The sequence below is a fragment of the Trichechus manatus genome, unplaced genomic scaffold (assembly GCF_000243295.1).
Source record: "Trichechus manatus latirostris isolate Lorelei unplaced genomic scaffold, TriManLat1.0 scaffold00020, whole genome shotgun sequence".
NCBI classification, from domain to species: domain Eukaryota; kingdom Metazoa; phylum Chordata; class Mammalia; order Sirenia; family Trichechidae; genus Trichechus; species Trichechus manatus.
The window spans coordinates 8,564,169-8,580,838 of record NW_004443956.1 but is presented as its reverse complement, the minus strand read 5'-3'; the positions used below and the strand labels follow the sequence as shown (position 1 = coordinate 8,580,838).

Here is a 16,670-nt window from a genome sequence, read left to right as displayed (position 1 = left end):
AATGCCAGGTATTTAAAGTAACTGTATTTAAAGTAACTGTAAAGCTGCAATAAACAATTAAAACAGTGCAGTTCTTTGTATTACTGAACAAAAAAATATATATATGCTGTTATTCTCATATCTGTTCATAGATGCATGGAAGTGTTCCAAAATAATAATAATGCTATTTTAATGAGCATGATTAATGTGGTGTTGACCCAGCAGAGTAAGCCCAGAAACATACTGAAGTATTTGAAATATGACCAAGGCTGGCAGTTCTGATCACTGGGGAAAAGAGGAATGAGCCACTAAATGATTACTGGTTAACTATTTAGAAAAGAAACAATAAAGCAGACTTCTTGCTTCCTGTTGTTGTTAGGTGCCGTTGAGTTGATTTTTGACTCACGGTAACAGCATGGGACAGAGTAGAGCTGCCCCATAGGGTTTTCTAGACTGTAATCTTTAGGGAGCAGATTGCCAGGTCTTTCTACTTCAGAGCCGCTGAGTGTGTTCGAACCACCAACTTTTCAGTTAGCAGCCAAGCTCGTAATCATTGCGCCATTAGGGGTCCTTTCTTGCTTCCTACTTACTTTTAAAATTTAACCCTTTTGTTCATCTGTAACATCAAATAATTTTTTAGAAAAGCAAAACTTTAAAAGTTATAAGAAAAGATAGGCAAATATTTTAATAAGCTTCAAGAGAAGTAATTTCTAAGCAAAACACAAAAGACAGAAACCATAAAGAGAAAAAGACCAGACTTACTGGTTTGACAGAGACTGGAGAAACCCTGAGAGGAGGCCCTTGGACCCTTTTAACTCAGTACTGAAGTCTCTCCTGAGGCTCACCCTTCAGCCAAAGATTAGACAGGCCCATAAAATAAAATAAGACTAAATGGGCACACACACCAGCCCAGGGACAAGGACAAGGAGGCAGGAGGGGACAGGAAAGCTGGTAACAGGGAACCCAAGGTCGAGAAGGGGAGTGTTTACATGTTGTGGGGTTGAAAATCAATGTCACAAAATAATATGTATAATAATTATTTAATGAGAAACTAATTTGCTCTGTAAACCTTCATCTAAAGCACAACAAAAAAAAAAAAGAGTTGATGTAAAAACATAAAAACAAGAAAATCAACTTGCAGTATTGTTAGGGGGTTCTTTCCCCCCTTGACTGATTAGTTAAAATTAGTTTTTAAAAAAGTATGTGTGTATGTGTGTGTGTGCAGCATTACACAATGCACACACATAAATTCACTTATAGTGGAGGGTGGAGACCAGGATGGGAAGACCCATTTGAAGAGGAGTTATTTAATTCAGCACAACTGTACTGAGTTTCTGCTCTGGGCCAATGCCACAATGAGTGCCCAGTTTAGAGATGGGAAAGACCTACCTGAGGAACTCAGAATCCAGTGGGAGACCTACAGCATATTCATAAGGGCTCTCAATGTGCAACAGAAGGTGGGAGGTGCTATCAGAGAGGTATAGATGAAAAAAGAATGGAAACATGCAGGAAGGGTATTCACTACTGATTTTTTTTCTGTTTTGTAAGAAGTAGTATTTGAGCTGAGTCTTGGAATTTGGATAGAGTTCAATAGAGAGATATGGAAGGAAAGGTAATTTGAGGCAGAAGGCAGTACGGAAGTGGGAGAGCAGGATCCTTCAAGGAAAATACTAGAAGTTGTTTCCTATGAATGTCATAGAGCCATGGTTCTCAAAGTATGGTCACTGGATAAGTATGATCAGCATAACCAGGGAACTAGTTAGAATAGAATGCAAATTTTCAGCCCCTATCCAATGCCTGTCAAATCAGAAACTCTAGGGGTGGGCTCAGTAATCTATGTTTAGCCCTCCAGGTGACTCTGATGCATGCTAAAGTTTGAGGATCACTGCCCTGGTGGCGAACTGGTTAAGAGCTCGGCTGCTATCCAAAAGGTAGGCAGTCTGAATCCACCAGCCGCTTCTTGGAAACCCTATGGGCAGTTCTGCTCTGTTCTATCAGGTTGCTATGAGTCGGAATTGACTCGATGGCAACAGGTTTGGTTTTTGGTTATCATAGACTTGAGAAGCTCTGGTAATGCAGTGGTTAAGCACTCACCAAAAGGTCAGTGGTTTGAACCCACCAGCCACTCCATGGGAGAAAGATGTGGCCGTCTGCTTCCATAAAGATTTATAGGCTTGGAAATCCTATGGGGGCAGTTCCACTCTGTCCTATAGGTCGTTATGAGTTGGAATCAACTTGATAGGGATAAGAATCATAGATTTTAGAAAAGATGTGTATCAAAAACTTTTGTTCCCCACTAGGCACTAGAGGGAAGCAGTTTCTGGTCTATACAATTCCTGGGCAATACGCTCTTTTGCTTTCTCCCATGGAGCCTCACGGTATACAAATTATACTGCTTCCACAACTGTAATCTAGGTTTGGCTTTGGCTTTTTTTTTAGATTTCCCTGGTTCCTTTATGGGAGGCAAGAAAGATAGGGCAGGAAAAAAGGAGTTAAAGAGAAGTCTGGGGTTTTAGACCTGGATGAGGGACAGAATGCAGACACCAAGGAGTACTGGGAACCAGGAACAACAGTTCTAAAAGAGCTTGGTTTATTGTTGACATGTCGTGGGGTTGGCAACCAAAGTCACAAAACAGTAAGTGTATTAATTGTTTAATGAGAAACTAATTTGCTCTGTAAATCTTCATCTAAAGTACAATTTAGAGGGGAAAAAAAGTGTTTAAAAAACTAAATAAATAAAAGAGCTTGGATTGGGGACAGATTAAATGAAGGTGCTAAGAAAACACCAGGGTGGCCAAAAGGGAAAAGGAGATTTGAGTCCTGTTCTAGATTATGTGACAGTTGAAACAATGGGAGAAGATGGGAAAGAGTAGAAAATTGTAACAAGGATAGAATCAAGAGAAGCTGGTTAAAGAGAAAGATGGTGTTATAAATGAGACAAAGAAGAAATGGCCAGAGATCAAGAGAAAGATTCAAGCGTCTATCATCTTAAATTCTATAACATCTACTAACAGGTTATGGGGTCTTTTGGCTCACTAAGGTAGCCCATGATACTGTTATACTAAAGTCTGTCCGAAGGAAAAATTTAGCTATGTCTTTGGTCAAACTTCAGCAATTGGCTGGAAGCAATCCATATGCACTTAAGTGAGCCCAAAGTGAAATTGAGTGAACGTTAAAATACTTTGTGACCATCAAAAATTGTGGTGGAAAAATCACTAAATAGACAATAGGTAAGTGGTAACTTTGGTGAAAGGTAAGACATAATACTGTACATAATACTGGGGAAGCCAGCACAACTTCTTCAGGGTAAGGTCACGGAAGCTCCATGGACAAATCCAAACTCCCTGAAGGATTGAATTGCTGGGCTGAGGGCTGTGGGGACCATAGTCTCAGGGAACACCTAGTTCAATTGGCATAACATAGTTTATAAAGAAAATGTTCTACATTCTATTTTGGTGAGTAGTGTCTGCGGTCTTAAAAGCCAGTGAGTGGTGGTCTAAGATCCTCCGCTGGTCTCCCCGCTTCAGGAGCAAGGGAAAATGAAGAAAACTAAAGACGCAAGGGAAAGATTAGTCCGAAGGACTAATAGACCACAACTACTACGGTGTCCACTAGACTGAGTCCAGCACAACTAGATGATGCCTGGCTACCACCACTGACTACTTTGACAGGGATCACAACAGAGGGTCCCGGACAGAGCTGGAGAAAAATGTAGAACAAAATTCTAACTCAAAAAAAGACCAGACTTACTGGCCTGACAGAGACTGGAGAAACCCTGAGAGTATGGCCCCTGGAAACCCTTTTAGCTCAGTAATGAGCTTACTCTTGAGATTCACCTTTTAGCCAAAGATCAGACAGGCCCATAGGACAAAAAGAGACTAAAGGGGTGCACCAGCTCAGGGGCAAGGACTAGAAGGCAGGAGGGGACAGGAAAGCTGGTAATAGGGAACCCATGGTTGAGGAGGGAGAATATTGACATGTCATGGGGTTGTTAACTAATGTTATACAACAATATGTGTACTAACTGTTTAATGAGAAGCTAGTTTGTTCTGTAAACCTTCATCTAAAGAACAATGAAAAAAGTACTTCGTTTAATTGGCACAGAAGCTTGGATATGCTATTAATGCAGTTGGCTCAGTGAATTAAACAGTTGTTGCAGATGGGATTATATCTCCATGAAAAGTATAAATACTCAGCTGGGATGGTAGGCAGTGAGCAGACCACAGAATTTAAAAACGATAAAACAAAATCATACATTTGCCAGGGACGGATAAGCCTGTACAAGCCTAATATTGTTGCATTGGACTGGTATCATTTTGACTCAGAGATACCAACTCTTGGGGAAATGAGTTCGTCATTACCTAATAAATTCAGTTTATTTGTTAGACAAGACAAAGACTTTAAAAACATAGCTAAAAACAACAAAGGCAACAAAACAAACAAGAAATAAATTTAAAAGCCTACAGAAGCAGGTAAGTAATGTAAATGAGTAAAGCAGGCGAGGTGTTGGGCAATAGGGCATGCATGGTGGGGACTGAGAAACAACTAGAGTTCATTACCTAGCTCAAGGGAGAAGCCGATACACAGATCCAGCTGATTAGTGCCATGTAAACGCAAGCCCAATGTAGCCAGATCTGATGTTTCAAATGGTGCCAGATATCTGGATTTTTTTTAATGTGACATTTAAAATTTGTACAATATTCCTCTAGCCACACAAGACAGCACCGTAGACCTGGCCTGAGCTCCACCAGTTTTCAATCCCTGGCCCACAGAATAAATATCTCTTAAACTAAATTGAATGGATAGTTTCTTAGCAGAGGTAGCAACTGATCCAAGCAAGTAAACAGAATTTTCTTTTATTCTTTGCTGGCAACTTCATTTCAGAAGTCCCAAACCACAGGGGTGGGCAAGGGAGGAATAAGCATTAAAATGAAAAGATACAATTTTAAAATACCAGCTGACTACTCATCAAGATGTGCTCTAGTAAATACAAAAATAATATTTCTCAGTCCAAGAGGGGAAAACACTAAGTTTTAAAGAAGTTTTCTAAAAAAAACTTTTTTTAAAAAAAAAAAATCAACTTAGTATTAAGTTTTTACTTAGAATAACATTTTAAAGTATGTTTTTAAACATTCAGTGATTTAGTTAGCAGCATCAAAAAAAAAAAAAAAAGAAAGAAAACTCAAGATTTTAAAAATGTGTTTTAATTTTAACCTCATATTTGAAAATTCGAGGGTGTGGAGCGCATCCCGTTACTCTGATGCGAGAGGGGAAAAGAAACTCAAAAAACTTTAGCTTTACCTCTACAAAGTGAGCATTGTGTCTCATTTGAACAAAAATATCCCTTTCCGCTGGGACTTTGGGATATCTCCACTGATGGTGTCTGCTATATTCCATTAAGCTGAAGATACACATTCTGTGACATTTCAGCAGCTCCCAGAGCAGGAGGCATCTTACGAGAGATGATGTCTCATAACAGCTAGCCACAGGCTTGAACATGTCATAGCCATTCGTACCGTTATCACCTCTGATGAGCTAAGTGCCCTGTTGGTACTGCACACATAAAGATGCATTGCCACTAAAATATCTTTTGAGAAATGATGAAGCAAATGTGGTAAAAAGTGACAGGTATGTTGGAACTCTTTGTACCATCTGTAAATCTAAAATGGTACAAAAACAAAAACATAAAAAGAAGAATAAAAATGGCCTTTAAAAGATTACACGATGATCAAGCAGACATTTACTGTGTATGCAGACAGGCACAAAACAGAATGGCGGGGAGCAAATTGATATTACTGAAGCAGATTTTCATCAGTGGAATGACACATTTTCACATTTTTATTGCAGAGTATTTTACAAGACCAGGTAGACGAGGTTGTGTGGCATTTTTGGACTGAGATACACACGAACAGATGCCTGTCGCAGGCCAAGCCAGGCAACTGAAGGCAGAAGAAATCACCACTTCCTTGGAAAAGATGAAAGTCACTTCAAAGCACAGAAGCTGATGTGCAAGACAATTATTCCAAACACATGAGACAGAGTTTACCTTGCAGCATATTTTTCTCTCTTAATGAACATTAAAAAAAAAACAAACAAACTTAAAATTGATAGCATTTTTAGAATTGATTGAAATATGAAAAAAATGGGGTATGGCATTTTTGCAATCATCATCATGATTTTTATGTCTTTTGCTGAACTTAAAGCTGAAGTGTTTGCCCATGAAAATTCTAACCCCCTCCACTGTAAGCTCCACGAGGTTGAGCCAGCAGCCCTGATCCCTCTCCCAGTATCTGACACCTGGGAGCACTACGTACATATTTGTTGCATTAATTGGTAAGTGAATGGATGAAATGGAATGGACTGTGGAAAGCAGATTTTCTCAGTAGAAGGTTCCCTCAGAAGGCAGGGAGTTTCTTCAGATGATCCTTTGAGTTTCGTTTTCTCTTCTACTCTGAGTCCACTTGCCCCCCTTCATGTAGATTTAAAAAATATTTCTCTTCATTCCTTTCAGACTAATGTTATCTTCTGACTGCATAGCCACCAAGGCAGTTTGGATATGCTTTACCAGTGACTGGTTATGGAAGAAATGATAGAGCTAGTTTCTCTCAAAACAACACCCTGATCTACCCCCTACAGAGGCCTGGCAGCCTAGGAAAAGCAGGTGCAGAAAGCCTTGGGGTTGTGCCCGTGGGCAGAAAAAGGACCCTTGCTTGACCTCATGTGACCTCTGGTGTTCTCACCCTGGTTGCTGCCCAAGGAGAATCAGAGATCCTCTTAATCACAGATGGAAGTCTTTGATTAGAGAAATGCAAGGTTGATAATTTTCCTTTACTAGGAGACGGGAATACAGGACACACACAAACACATATATATACATGTGAATAAGTAACAATTATATTTTAGAATATAAAGTTTGTCGTGAATTGAATTATGCCCCCCTAAAATATGTATATCAGTTTGGCTAGGCCATGATTCCAGTATTGTGTGATTGTCCACCATTTCGTCATCTGATCTGATTTTCCTATGTGTTGCAAACCCTGTCTCTATGATGCTAATGAGACAGGATTAGTGGCACTTATGTTAATAAGGCAGAACTCAATCTACAATATTAGATTGTGTTTTAAGCCAATCTCTTTTGAGATATAAAAGAGAGAAGCGAGCAGAGAGACAGAGGGACCTCATATCACCAAGAAAGAAGCACTGGGAGCATAGGGCATCCTTTGGACCCAGGGTCCCTGCACTGAGAAGCTCCTCGACCAGGGGAAGATTGATGACAGTGACCTTCCTCCACAGCTGACAGAGATAGAAAGCCTTCCCCTGGAGCTGGCACCCTGAATTCGGACTTCTACCTGCTAGACTGTGAGAGAATAAATTTCTGTTTGTTGAAGCCATCCACTTGTGGTATTTCTGTTATAGTAGCACTAGATGACTAACACAAAGCTCTTTAAAACAGAAAAAGAGAAAACACACAATATAGGGAAAGTCAGCACAGCTTGACCAAGGTGAAATCATAGAAACTTCCTAGATGCATCCAAACACCTTGAGGGACTGAGTTACCAGGGCTGAGGGCTAAGAACCATGGTCTCGGGCGACATCTAGGTCAATTGGCATAACATCGTTCATAAAGAAAATGTTCTACGTCCGATTTTGGTGAGTAGTGTCTGGAGTCTTAAAACCTTGAGAGCAGCCATCTAAAATACATTTATTGGTTCCACCACATTCAGAGCAAAGGAGAATAAAGAAAACCAAAGACACAAGAAAGATATCAGTCCAAAGGACTAATGGGCCACATAAACCAAAGCCTCCATCAGCCTGAGCCCAGAAGAACTGGATGGTGCCCAGCTACTACCATTGACTGCTCTGACAGGGATGATAATAGAGGGTTCCAGACAGAGCAGGAGAAATATGTAGAACAAAATTCAAATTCTCAAAAAAAGACCAGACTTACTGGTCTGACAGAGACTGGAGGAACCCCCAAGACTATGGCCCCCGGACACCCTGCTAACTCAGAACAGAAGCCACTCCCGAAGTCCACCTTTTAGCCAAAGATTAGACAGGCCTATAACACAAACAATAACACGTGAGGAACATCCTTCTTAGTTCAGTCAAGAATGTGAGACCAAATGGGCAACATCTGCCCAAAAACAAAGACGAGAAGGCAGGAAGGGACAGGAAAACTGGATGAATGGACACAGAAAACCTGGAGTGGAAAGCGAAAGTACTGACATACTGCAGGAATTGCAACCAATGTCACAAAACAATCTGTGTATAAATTTTTGAATGAGAAACTAATTTGCACTGTCAACTTTCACCTAAAACACAATAAAATTAAAAAACAGATACATAAACAATACCCATGTACCTGCCATTCAAATTTAATAAATATTAACTTTTTGCAAAAAAAAAAAAAACCACAGAACAAGTTCACATGGAAATTTGTTTAAAATGTGCTGAAAAAATTGGTAATCTCTAATAAAATAATATGTTGAAAATTATGTTAATGTAATCTCTTGGCTAAATTCCTCACTAGATTTTAAAATAACATAATTAATTTTCAATCAGCTGTGGCCCTTGTACGCACAGATTTCCACCTCCAAAAATGCCATCATGGGGATGGCAAAAAAGAATTCATTTCTGCCAGTTAAATAGAACCTAAGCAGCAAGGAATAGATCTTTTTCACACATCAGCAGAAACAGTGAACAAAAGCAAATATTAAAACTGAAATAATAGTAACATATTTTAAAACTCCATTCATTCCTGGGCAAGCTAACCTGAAGTTTACCATTTGTCTGCCTGCCTAGCTATGAAGAGTATGAATATTATTACAGGTAGTGTCTCTTCATGTACTAGAAAGAGCCAACTGTTTGTCAACCTTTTGGAAGCATCTCCACCCACTGCCGTCGAGTGGATTCCATTCCGACTCATAGCAACCCTACAGGACTGAGTAGAACTGCCCCATAGGGTTTCCAAGGCTGTAACCTTTACGGAAGTGGACTGCCACATCTTTCTCCTGCGAAGCGGCTGGTAGGTTCCAACCACCAACCTCTCGGTTAGCAGTGGCGCACTTAACCACTATGCCACCAGGGCTCCTTTGGAAGCTTTCAGTTATCTACAAATGACTGGCCTAATTACACCTTTTTCTTATTTATTCCTTACAGCAAGTTCCTTTGCCTCTCTAGCGGCTGGGTTGGTGTTACTCTGAGTCTGCACTTGCAGGTGGGAGTCCCTGAGTGGCATAAAAGTTTAAGTGCTCGGCTGCTAACTGCAAAGTTGGAGGTTCGAACTCACTAAGAGGTACCTCAGCATAAAGTCCTGGCAATCTGCTTCTGAAAGGTCACAGCCAGCATAGTGGATGAATAAGGGTTGGCCCTGAACTCAGAACTGGGTTTCAATGTCAGCTCTACCACTTTCTAGCTGTTTCTCCTAGACATGTTGTTCAACTTCTCTAAATCTCAGTTTTCTTTCTATAAAATGGGAGAATATAGTACGTACCTTATAAAAACCCAGACCAAACCTGTTGCCATCAAGTCGATTCCGACTCATGACGATCCTATAGGACAAAGTAAAACTGCCCCATCGGGTTTCCAAGGAGCAGCTGGTGGATTCAAACTGTGGACATTTAGTTAGCAGCCAAACTCTTCACCACCGCGCCACCAGGACTCCACAAACCTTATACGGTTGTCAAAATAATTGTATGAGTTAATTCATATAACGAAGCTGACCTAGAGTAAGCGGTCAGTAAGTGTTAGCTATTAACATTGTTTTGTCACAGAAGTTCTAAAGATGTGTCTTTAGGGATAACTAGTCATTTAGATCTACTGGTAACTCTTGAGGAAACCTTGGTGGCGTAGTGGTTAAGAGCTACAGCTGCTAACCCAAAGATTGGCAGTTCAAATCCATCAGATGGATTCTTGGGTAACTCTTGCCGGCTCAGACTAACCCAGTTAGTGACAACTAGTAAGTGTCTCCTTGTGTTAAAATTAACAAGGAATAGAGTTGGGATACATTTATTCTGGTGCTCGTCCACCATTTCTCCCTCCCTCTACTCACAGGTTTAAGATAGGCAACGTTGCTGTGACGAATGTCGTTCAAGAGCTGATCTCTGGGGGTCATCTCCACCAGTGGGGGTGGCCTATTTCTCGGCACCGGTTTGAGCGTTTTGATCACGTCTTTGAGGTTGGTTTTCTCAGGCGATTCTTTGGTTTCCGGCATCCAAGATTTGCGCTGGATTCGCTTCAGTTTCACTTCCTGGAAGGGGTCAGGGTCAGTCTTGTACTGCGGAGGCTGCGATGGCTTTTTCGTTTCATTTCGTCTACTGAAAGGGACTGCTTGGGAGCTGGGAGGCCCAGGAGGAGGCTGGAAGAACTCCTGCATTCTGGGATCCGGCATTGGTCCCCCCAACATCTCCCACATCCCAGGGGGCAGCCCCAACCCATTCTCCAACATGGCTATTAATTTTCTCTGCTCTTTGAGTTGTTGTTGTTTTTGTTCTTCTTGTCTTTTCTGCCTTTGTTTATCCTGATTTCTGGTGAGCAGGTTGGTTACCACCATTCTGGGACCCGGAAGCTCAAAATGGTAGCCGATCTTGAGGAGAGTGTTGTTTGCCTTCAAAAGCCTGGCTATTTCCATTTCAGCCTGGTGGCCCAACATGCTCCTCTGATTGTGAAACCGAAGCTCTGTTAGTGTCTCATTGAACTGGAGACATCTCATGATGGCCACAATTCCTTTACCTGTGATGAAATTGGACTCAACGTTGAGAGTGGTAATACTCCTGTTTTCACGCAACATGTTAGCCAAGGCAAACGCTATGTTCTCATCTGCACCCACATTCGCTAAACTGAAGGTTTTGATGTGTTTGTTTTTCTTCATCGCATTGACAAAGTCCAGTAACATTTCTCTGGGGATGTTTTCAATGTTGTTCAGGTTGAGTTCCTTCATGTCAGGATCATTTTGCCTAACTCGTCTCAAACTTCCATCCAGGTCTGTTTGGTTTCCTGAAGGCCTTGCACTTACCTTCAAAAAACTGGTATCTAGAGCTAACTTCTTAGGGTCTAATTTTGCTATTTTTTTCTCACTGTTTTCTTGAACCTCTGGTCTGTCTTTCTGATCTTCGAATGCCTTATCTGTTATCTGTTGGCAATTGCTCTCACCGTTTCCGATTTGCTCCTTTGCTTCGCCTTCTTCTCTTTTTGTTTTTTTGTCACTCTCTCCACCAGCATCCTCTCCTTCATCATCTTCATCTTCGTCATCATTATTATCTGTTTCTTGGACACTGTTGCCGCCCTTTGGTTCTCTTTTATTTGCAGCTATTTCTTTGTTGAGCTTTTCTTGTAAAAATTGGGACACATTTTTATGACCTTTGTCTATTTCTTCATGTTGTTCTTGTGTATCTTCCTAAAAGAGAGGTTTTTGAGGATTAGAATAAATAGCAGTGAAGAAATATTAAATAAAGCAATACCTACTGGATATGAAAAAGTCTAAAAGATTTATTGTTAGGTGAAAAAAAGCAAAGCAAGTCAATAAACAGCATGTATAGTATTATTCCATTCGTGTATGTGTGTGTATACGTAAATATACATAAACACACACACATACAATCTCTGAAAGTTTACATATGCATAGGAAAAGAGTTTGTTGGAACATTTATTGAATTACTGGCTATCTGTGAGGAAAGGAGATAACAAGCAAGAACTATGGAAGCGTTTGGGGGACTTTAATATTTTACATGATGTAATTCCACAATGTTTGAGTTTTTCACAAAAGACATATATTAATTTTGTAAGCCAATATTAGCAAAGTAAAGATAAGTTTATACAGATACACGCACATATACAAACACTCATTTTTGGCTGTTTATCTCATCCCAGATATTAAAAGGAAACCTAATTAATTTTGTTTTCAGATTCTATTTTGTTTTTAAAATGGTGTTCAATTCCAGAAGCAGTTAAAAAATACTTCTGTTTTGACAACTTTATAGAGCTGTCTATCAATACACTGAAGTCTTTGTTTTGTATATAGCTGAATAGGCATCTTTGTACTAAACAGCCCTGGCTTACAATAATTTCCTTATTGCCCTAACTAAAATTTACGTTCCTAAAATGCCTGCTAATCTAGTGTAACACGTACGTCAATTTTCCCTCAAAACATAACATATTGTGGGGAAAATGAGAGCAGTTTGATATTTTGGAATTTACCAAAAACTTCAACTTTGTCTCCTCAGCTCTGTGAAAACTGTTCTGGCTATTCCAGAGAAAGGTTTACTAGTCCAGATTAATTTAAAGGGAGGCATCCTGGAGACAGGTCCACCTACAAATTTAACGGGACTATGCAAAGAGATTTAAAAACAATTGCTTAATCTGGGAAGGAAAATGACAGACTTTTCTCAAGATTGTTTACTGGATTCTTACACATCAATTAGTATACTTGGCTCTACAATATGTGTACCTCATAGGTGTCATTTTGAAAGTTGGTGTAGCAATTTGAGACACAAGTTCATCCAAGCAAGAGCTTGCTCTTTTTCCTCAGTACCTAGTCTATGTTGGGACTGAGAGTTGACAACACAGTCACCATAACCAGAGAAAGCCTCCACCGGTGCATTTCTCATCTAACCCAGCAGGGGCAGCCAACCACCAGATTGTTCAAATTATAACAGAGGAAGAAAAAAATGTTAAAAGTACCCAATCCGTTTCTTTTCCGAAATTGGCTTTCGTATACAATTGGCTTTTAATCCACTGACCTCCAGCTGTAAAATGTCTTCAAACTGTACCTTAAACTCTAACCTGATCAAGTTAGGAGTGTATTTTCTTGAACTCAATGCATGTTCAAACTTTCCTGACCATGATATCTGTTTAGAACTTTCCTTTACAGCCTGCCTGGTAGTAATGTGATAAGATATTTGTATCAGCAGGCATAACCGACAGAGACCTTACCTAGGGAGATCTCCATATTCTTTTGTGAGGTCATTTGTAAGTGGAACATGAAAAAATATAATAAGTTCATAGATTGGACCACATTTCTAGTTTTCAGATATTAAAAAAAAAAAATCAAGATGGGAACCTAACTTGCTGTGTCAGCGTTCACCAAAAACACAAAATTATTTAAAAAAAAAAATTTCAAGAAAGAACTGTCTTAAAAACAGCTTAATAGCTCTTGATTTCTAAAAATGGCATTACTGATATCCAAGGTACTGTGGGAATATTAGGCATTTTCGGTTGTTTGATTTGGTTTAATCATGGGGGGTGTGGCTGTACTTTGGGGGACTGTGAAACCCAAGAAATTCTATGTGAAATGCTGCATATGTGTGAATGTGCCAGAGGGAGAGGGCACAGGGCACTCATCAGCTTCTCAAAGGGCCTGTGAGCTAAAAAAAGAGGTAATGACAACTGCTTCTGGGTTATAAATTAAGGAGCTAAGTGCCGTGGCTATAGAATACAGATTTTCTTGCATAGCAAACACCATAGAAATGTTTTAAAGAGACATTTACAAGAAATGATCAACTTTTCCCTCACAGCTATATAAGTATTTCAAAAAGTTCAAGTCTGGAGTAGGGCTAACTATTAACGTGTGTGTGTGTGTGTGTGTGTGTGTGTGTGTGTGTGTGTGTGTGTAAATATAAATATAAACATGTATATATATACACACACGGCAAGAACAAACAGGAAAAAAGAAAACTTTGGAGCCTTGAGAAGCCACAACCACAACATGGACAAATGATCGCAAAGCCCTGATTACCTCAGAAGGCACAAAGCTGACAGGAACACGTTCGTCTTCCAGCATGCGTCTGGATGCCTTTTGCCAATACATATAATCAACGAGAGATTTATGGTCAAAGTTTCCTGTCGGTGGCTTGTCAGTTTGATCTTTCTGGATCATTCCCACGGGCAGCCTGGGATCAGGAGCCATGACTTCCATTTCAGATTGCAGTGCTTTAAGCTCTTCGGGGGACAAGTTGGCCAAGATCTCATCTTCATCAATCTCCTCATCCAAGAGCTCTTCTTGGTCTGAGTTCTTGCTGTGCTCTGACATGGTTTTTTGTTTTTGTTTTTTTTTCCTTCTATTAGAAAAGAAGAAATAATTGAAGGTGATTTAAAAAAAAAAAAAAAAAAGGCTCAAGAAGTTCCCCCAGTTAGCAAGTGTCCCAGGTCAACACCACTTTGAGATATTTTCCCCCGAAGAAGCTCAGTGGTGTTTGCTGAGCAGCTAGGAGTGACTGCAGCTAAGCTCATGCCGGATCTATATTAAGCAGGGCTTGGCAGGATAGGGTCAATTTATGGAACTACTATGCTGCTCTCTTTTTGGCAACTTGAGTCAGCTGTGCAAATCCATCTGACATTTCAGTACAGCTGCTTATGTTCACCAGTGAGTAACAGGTCTACAGAGTCCCTGCGGGAATGAAATTAGTTCTCTTCCTATATACTCTCACATGGTCACGCACAAATGCATGCAGCCCATACACACACATACCCCAGTTCAACAGGGGAACCGGCTTCTTCTGATGTAAATGATTAGAGCAACTTACAATATTTCAGAAAGGAAATCCAACCAGCAACCTGAGTTCTACTGAAGGGAAAAATTCACTCGAAGGTGGAAATCAAGCTCTCAGGGCTTACCTCTGCGCTACAACGTGACTCTGGAAACAGGTAAAACCTGTACACGGTCCAGCAGAGGGCTTGCTGTGATATTCATCTGCTCTGTAAGCTGAACCTTCGCAAGATGTCCTTATTTGCATGTAGATCCTGTGAGCTAACCGAGGGGGCAAGCAGCACTTGAATTTCCACTATGAGTGAAGAGTTTAATATGTTAAATAATTTGGTTTCTTGTTAAACATCTATTAAGCCAGGATAAATTAAAATGAATTAAAACTGAAACGTAAAAAACCCCAAACCATTAAAGCCCTAGCAGAAATCATGAGATTATATATATATATACATAATATAAAACCTCAGAGAGCAGTGTTTATCAAAATTACAAATGGCATACTCTTTGACTCAGCAATTCTACTTTTAGGAATATATCCTCCGGATGAACTCCCCCATGTGTGAAATGACAGACATACAAAATTATTCAATTTTATATAGCAAAATTGAATATATTTTGTATAGAGAAAGATTAAACAGCATATATTACAGGACATTATTTGTGTGACAAGGGGGAAAAATATATGTAAACATAAAAAATTTATAAACATAAAATATCCTTGAAAAGATACACAAGAAACCAATAACTTTTAGAGAGAGAGATGGGTTATCTGGGGAACAACAACAAAAAAATCAGTTGCCATCAAGTCGATTCCAACTCATGGCTACCCAGTATGTGCAGAGTAGAACTTTCAGAAGCCACTTGCCAGGCCTTTCTTCCGAGGTGCCTCTGGATGAGTTAAAACCACCAACCTTTTGGTTAGTAGTTGAGTGCTTAATGAATTGTGCCACCCAGGGACTCCTGTTTAGGGGACAGGGATAGGAAAAAGACTTTGTTACAGTATACGCTTTTATAATTACCAAATATTGAACTTTGTGAATACAATACTTATTCAAAAAATTAAGTTGAAAAATATATATTTACTGTACAAAAGTTAGACCAACACAGGGAAGCACAGAGAAAATAAAATTTGCCCCTTAGCCCACCACTAAGAGCTACCACCATTTTGTTACATCATTCTTGTTCTTTCTTCTACACATATGAACTCTATAGTCTTTTATCTGTTTTTTCCACGTACAAAATCGGGATTTATTTTTCTCAGTAATTGTATATTCTACTACTATACAATTTTTAGGAATCCTTGGATGGTGCAAATTGTTAAGCATTTGACTACTGGTTGAAAGGTTGGCAGTTTGAACTCATCCAGAGGCACCTCGGAAGACAGGCCTGAAGATCTGCTTCCATAATTTTTAATAGCTTCCTGTTAGGATTCTTCATATAAATGTACCATAATTTATATAAGCAACCCCCAATTGTTGGACATCTAGACTATTTCAATTCTCACAAGCACAATATTGTTATTCTTCCATAAATACCCCTGTAGCTAAATATTTGTACACAGGCAACTTTATTTCCTTAAGATAAAATCCAAGAAGTAAAATTGCTGGGTCAAAGAATGTGAAAAAATTAGAAGCTTTCATATGTATGGCTAAATTTTCCCCCTCAATATTATTGAGTGCCTATGAGTTGGAACTGACTTGATGGCAATGGGTTTGGTTTGGTTTTTTTAACCCTAATATGAGGAGCCCTGCTGGTACAGTGGTTAAGCGTTCGGCTGATAACCAAAAGGTCAGTGGTTCGGACCTACCAGCCGCTCCACAGGAGAAAGATGTGGCAGCCTGCTTCTGTAAAGATTACAGCCTTGGAAACTCTGTGAGGCAGTTCTACACTGTCCTGCAGGGTTGCTAAGACTCAGAACAGTCTCAACGGCAATGGGTTTGGTTTGGTTTGGTTATCTCCAGTATATGTCTATTAAGTTACTTGCAAATTATTTACATAAGTTGTTCTATGCTATATATATAAAATGAAATATACACAAGAAAGGGAAAAATCAAGCATGAGGTGAAAAGGAAGTTCTAAGATTTTCTTCCTATCCCATAGTTTACCTTGAGCACCCCAAGGTTGAGAAGGTTTCATATGTACAGCTAAGTTTTCCTCCCAGATAAATATTACCAATTTTCTTGAATAATTTTTTTATGGGTATAAAACAACA

General features: G+C 39.6%; 1 protein-coding gene across 1 annotated transcript in view; it reads right to left on the bottom strand.

Annotated features, from left to right (window-relative positions):
* The window catches only part of LMOD3 (leiomodin 3), a 15,105-nt gene extending 886 nt beyond the window's left edge, over positions 1 to 14,219 (bottom strand). Inside the window, exons 1-2 of the mRNA XM_004372719.2 lie at positions 13,712 to 14,219; positions 10,031 to 11,374 (exon numbers count right to left, since the gene is read on the bottom strand). Coding sequence (XP_004372776.1) covers positions 10,031 to 11,374; positions 13,712 to 14,005 — 1,638 coding nt within the window. The 5' untranslated portion in view covers positions 14,006 to 14,219. The remainder of the gene's footprint in view (positions 1 to 10,030; positions 11,375 to 13,711) is intronic.
* Between the last annotated feature and the right edge of the window lie 2,451 nt (positions 14,220 to 16,670).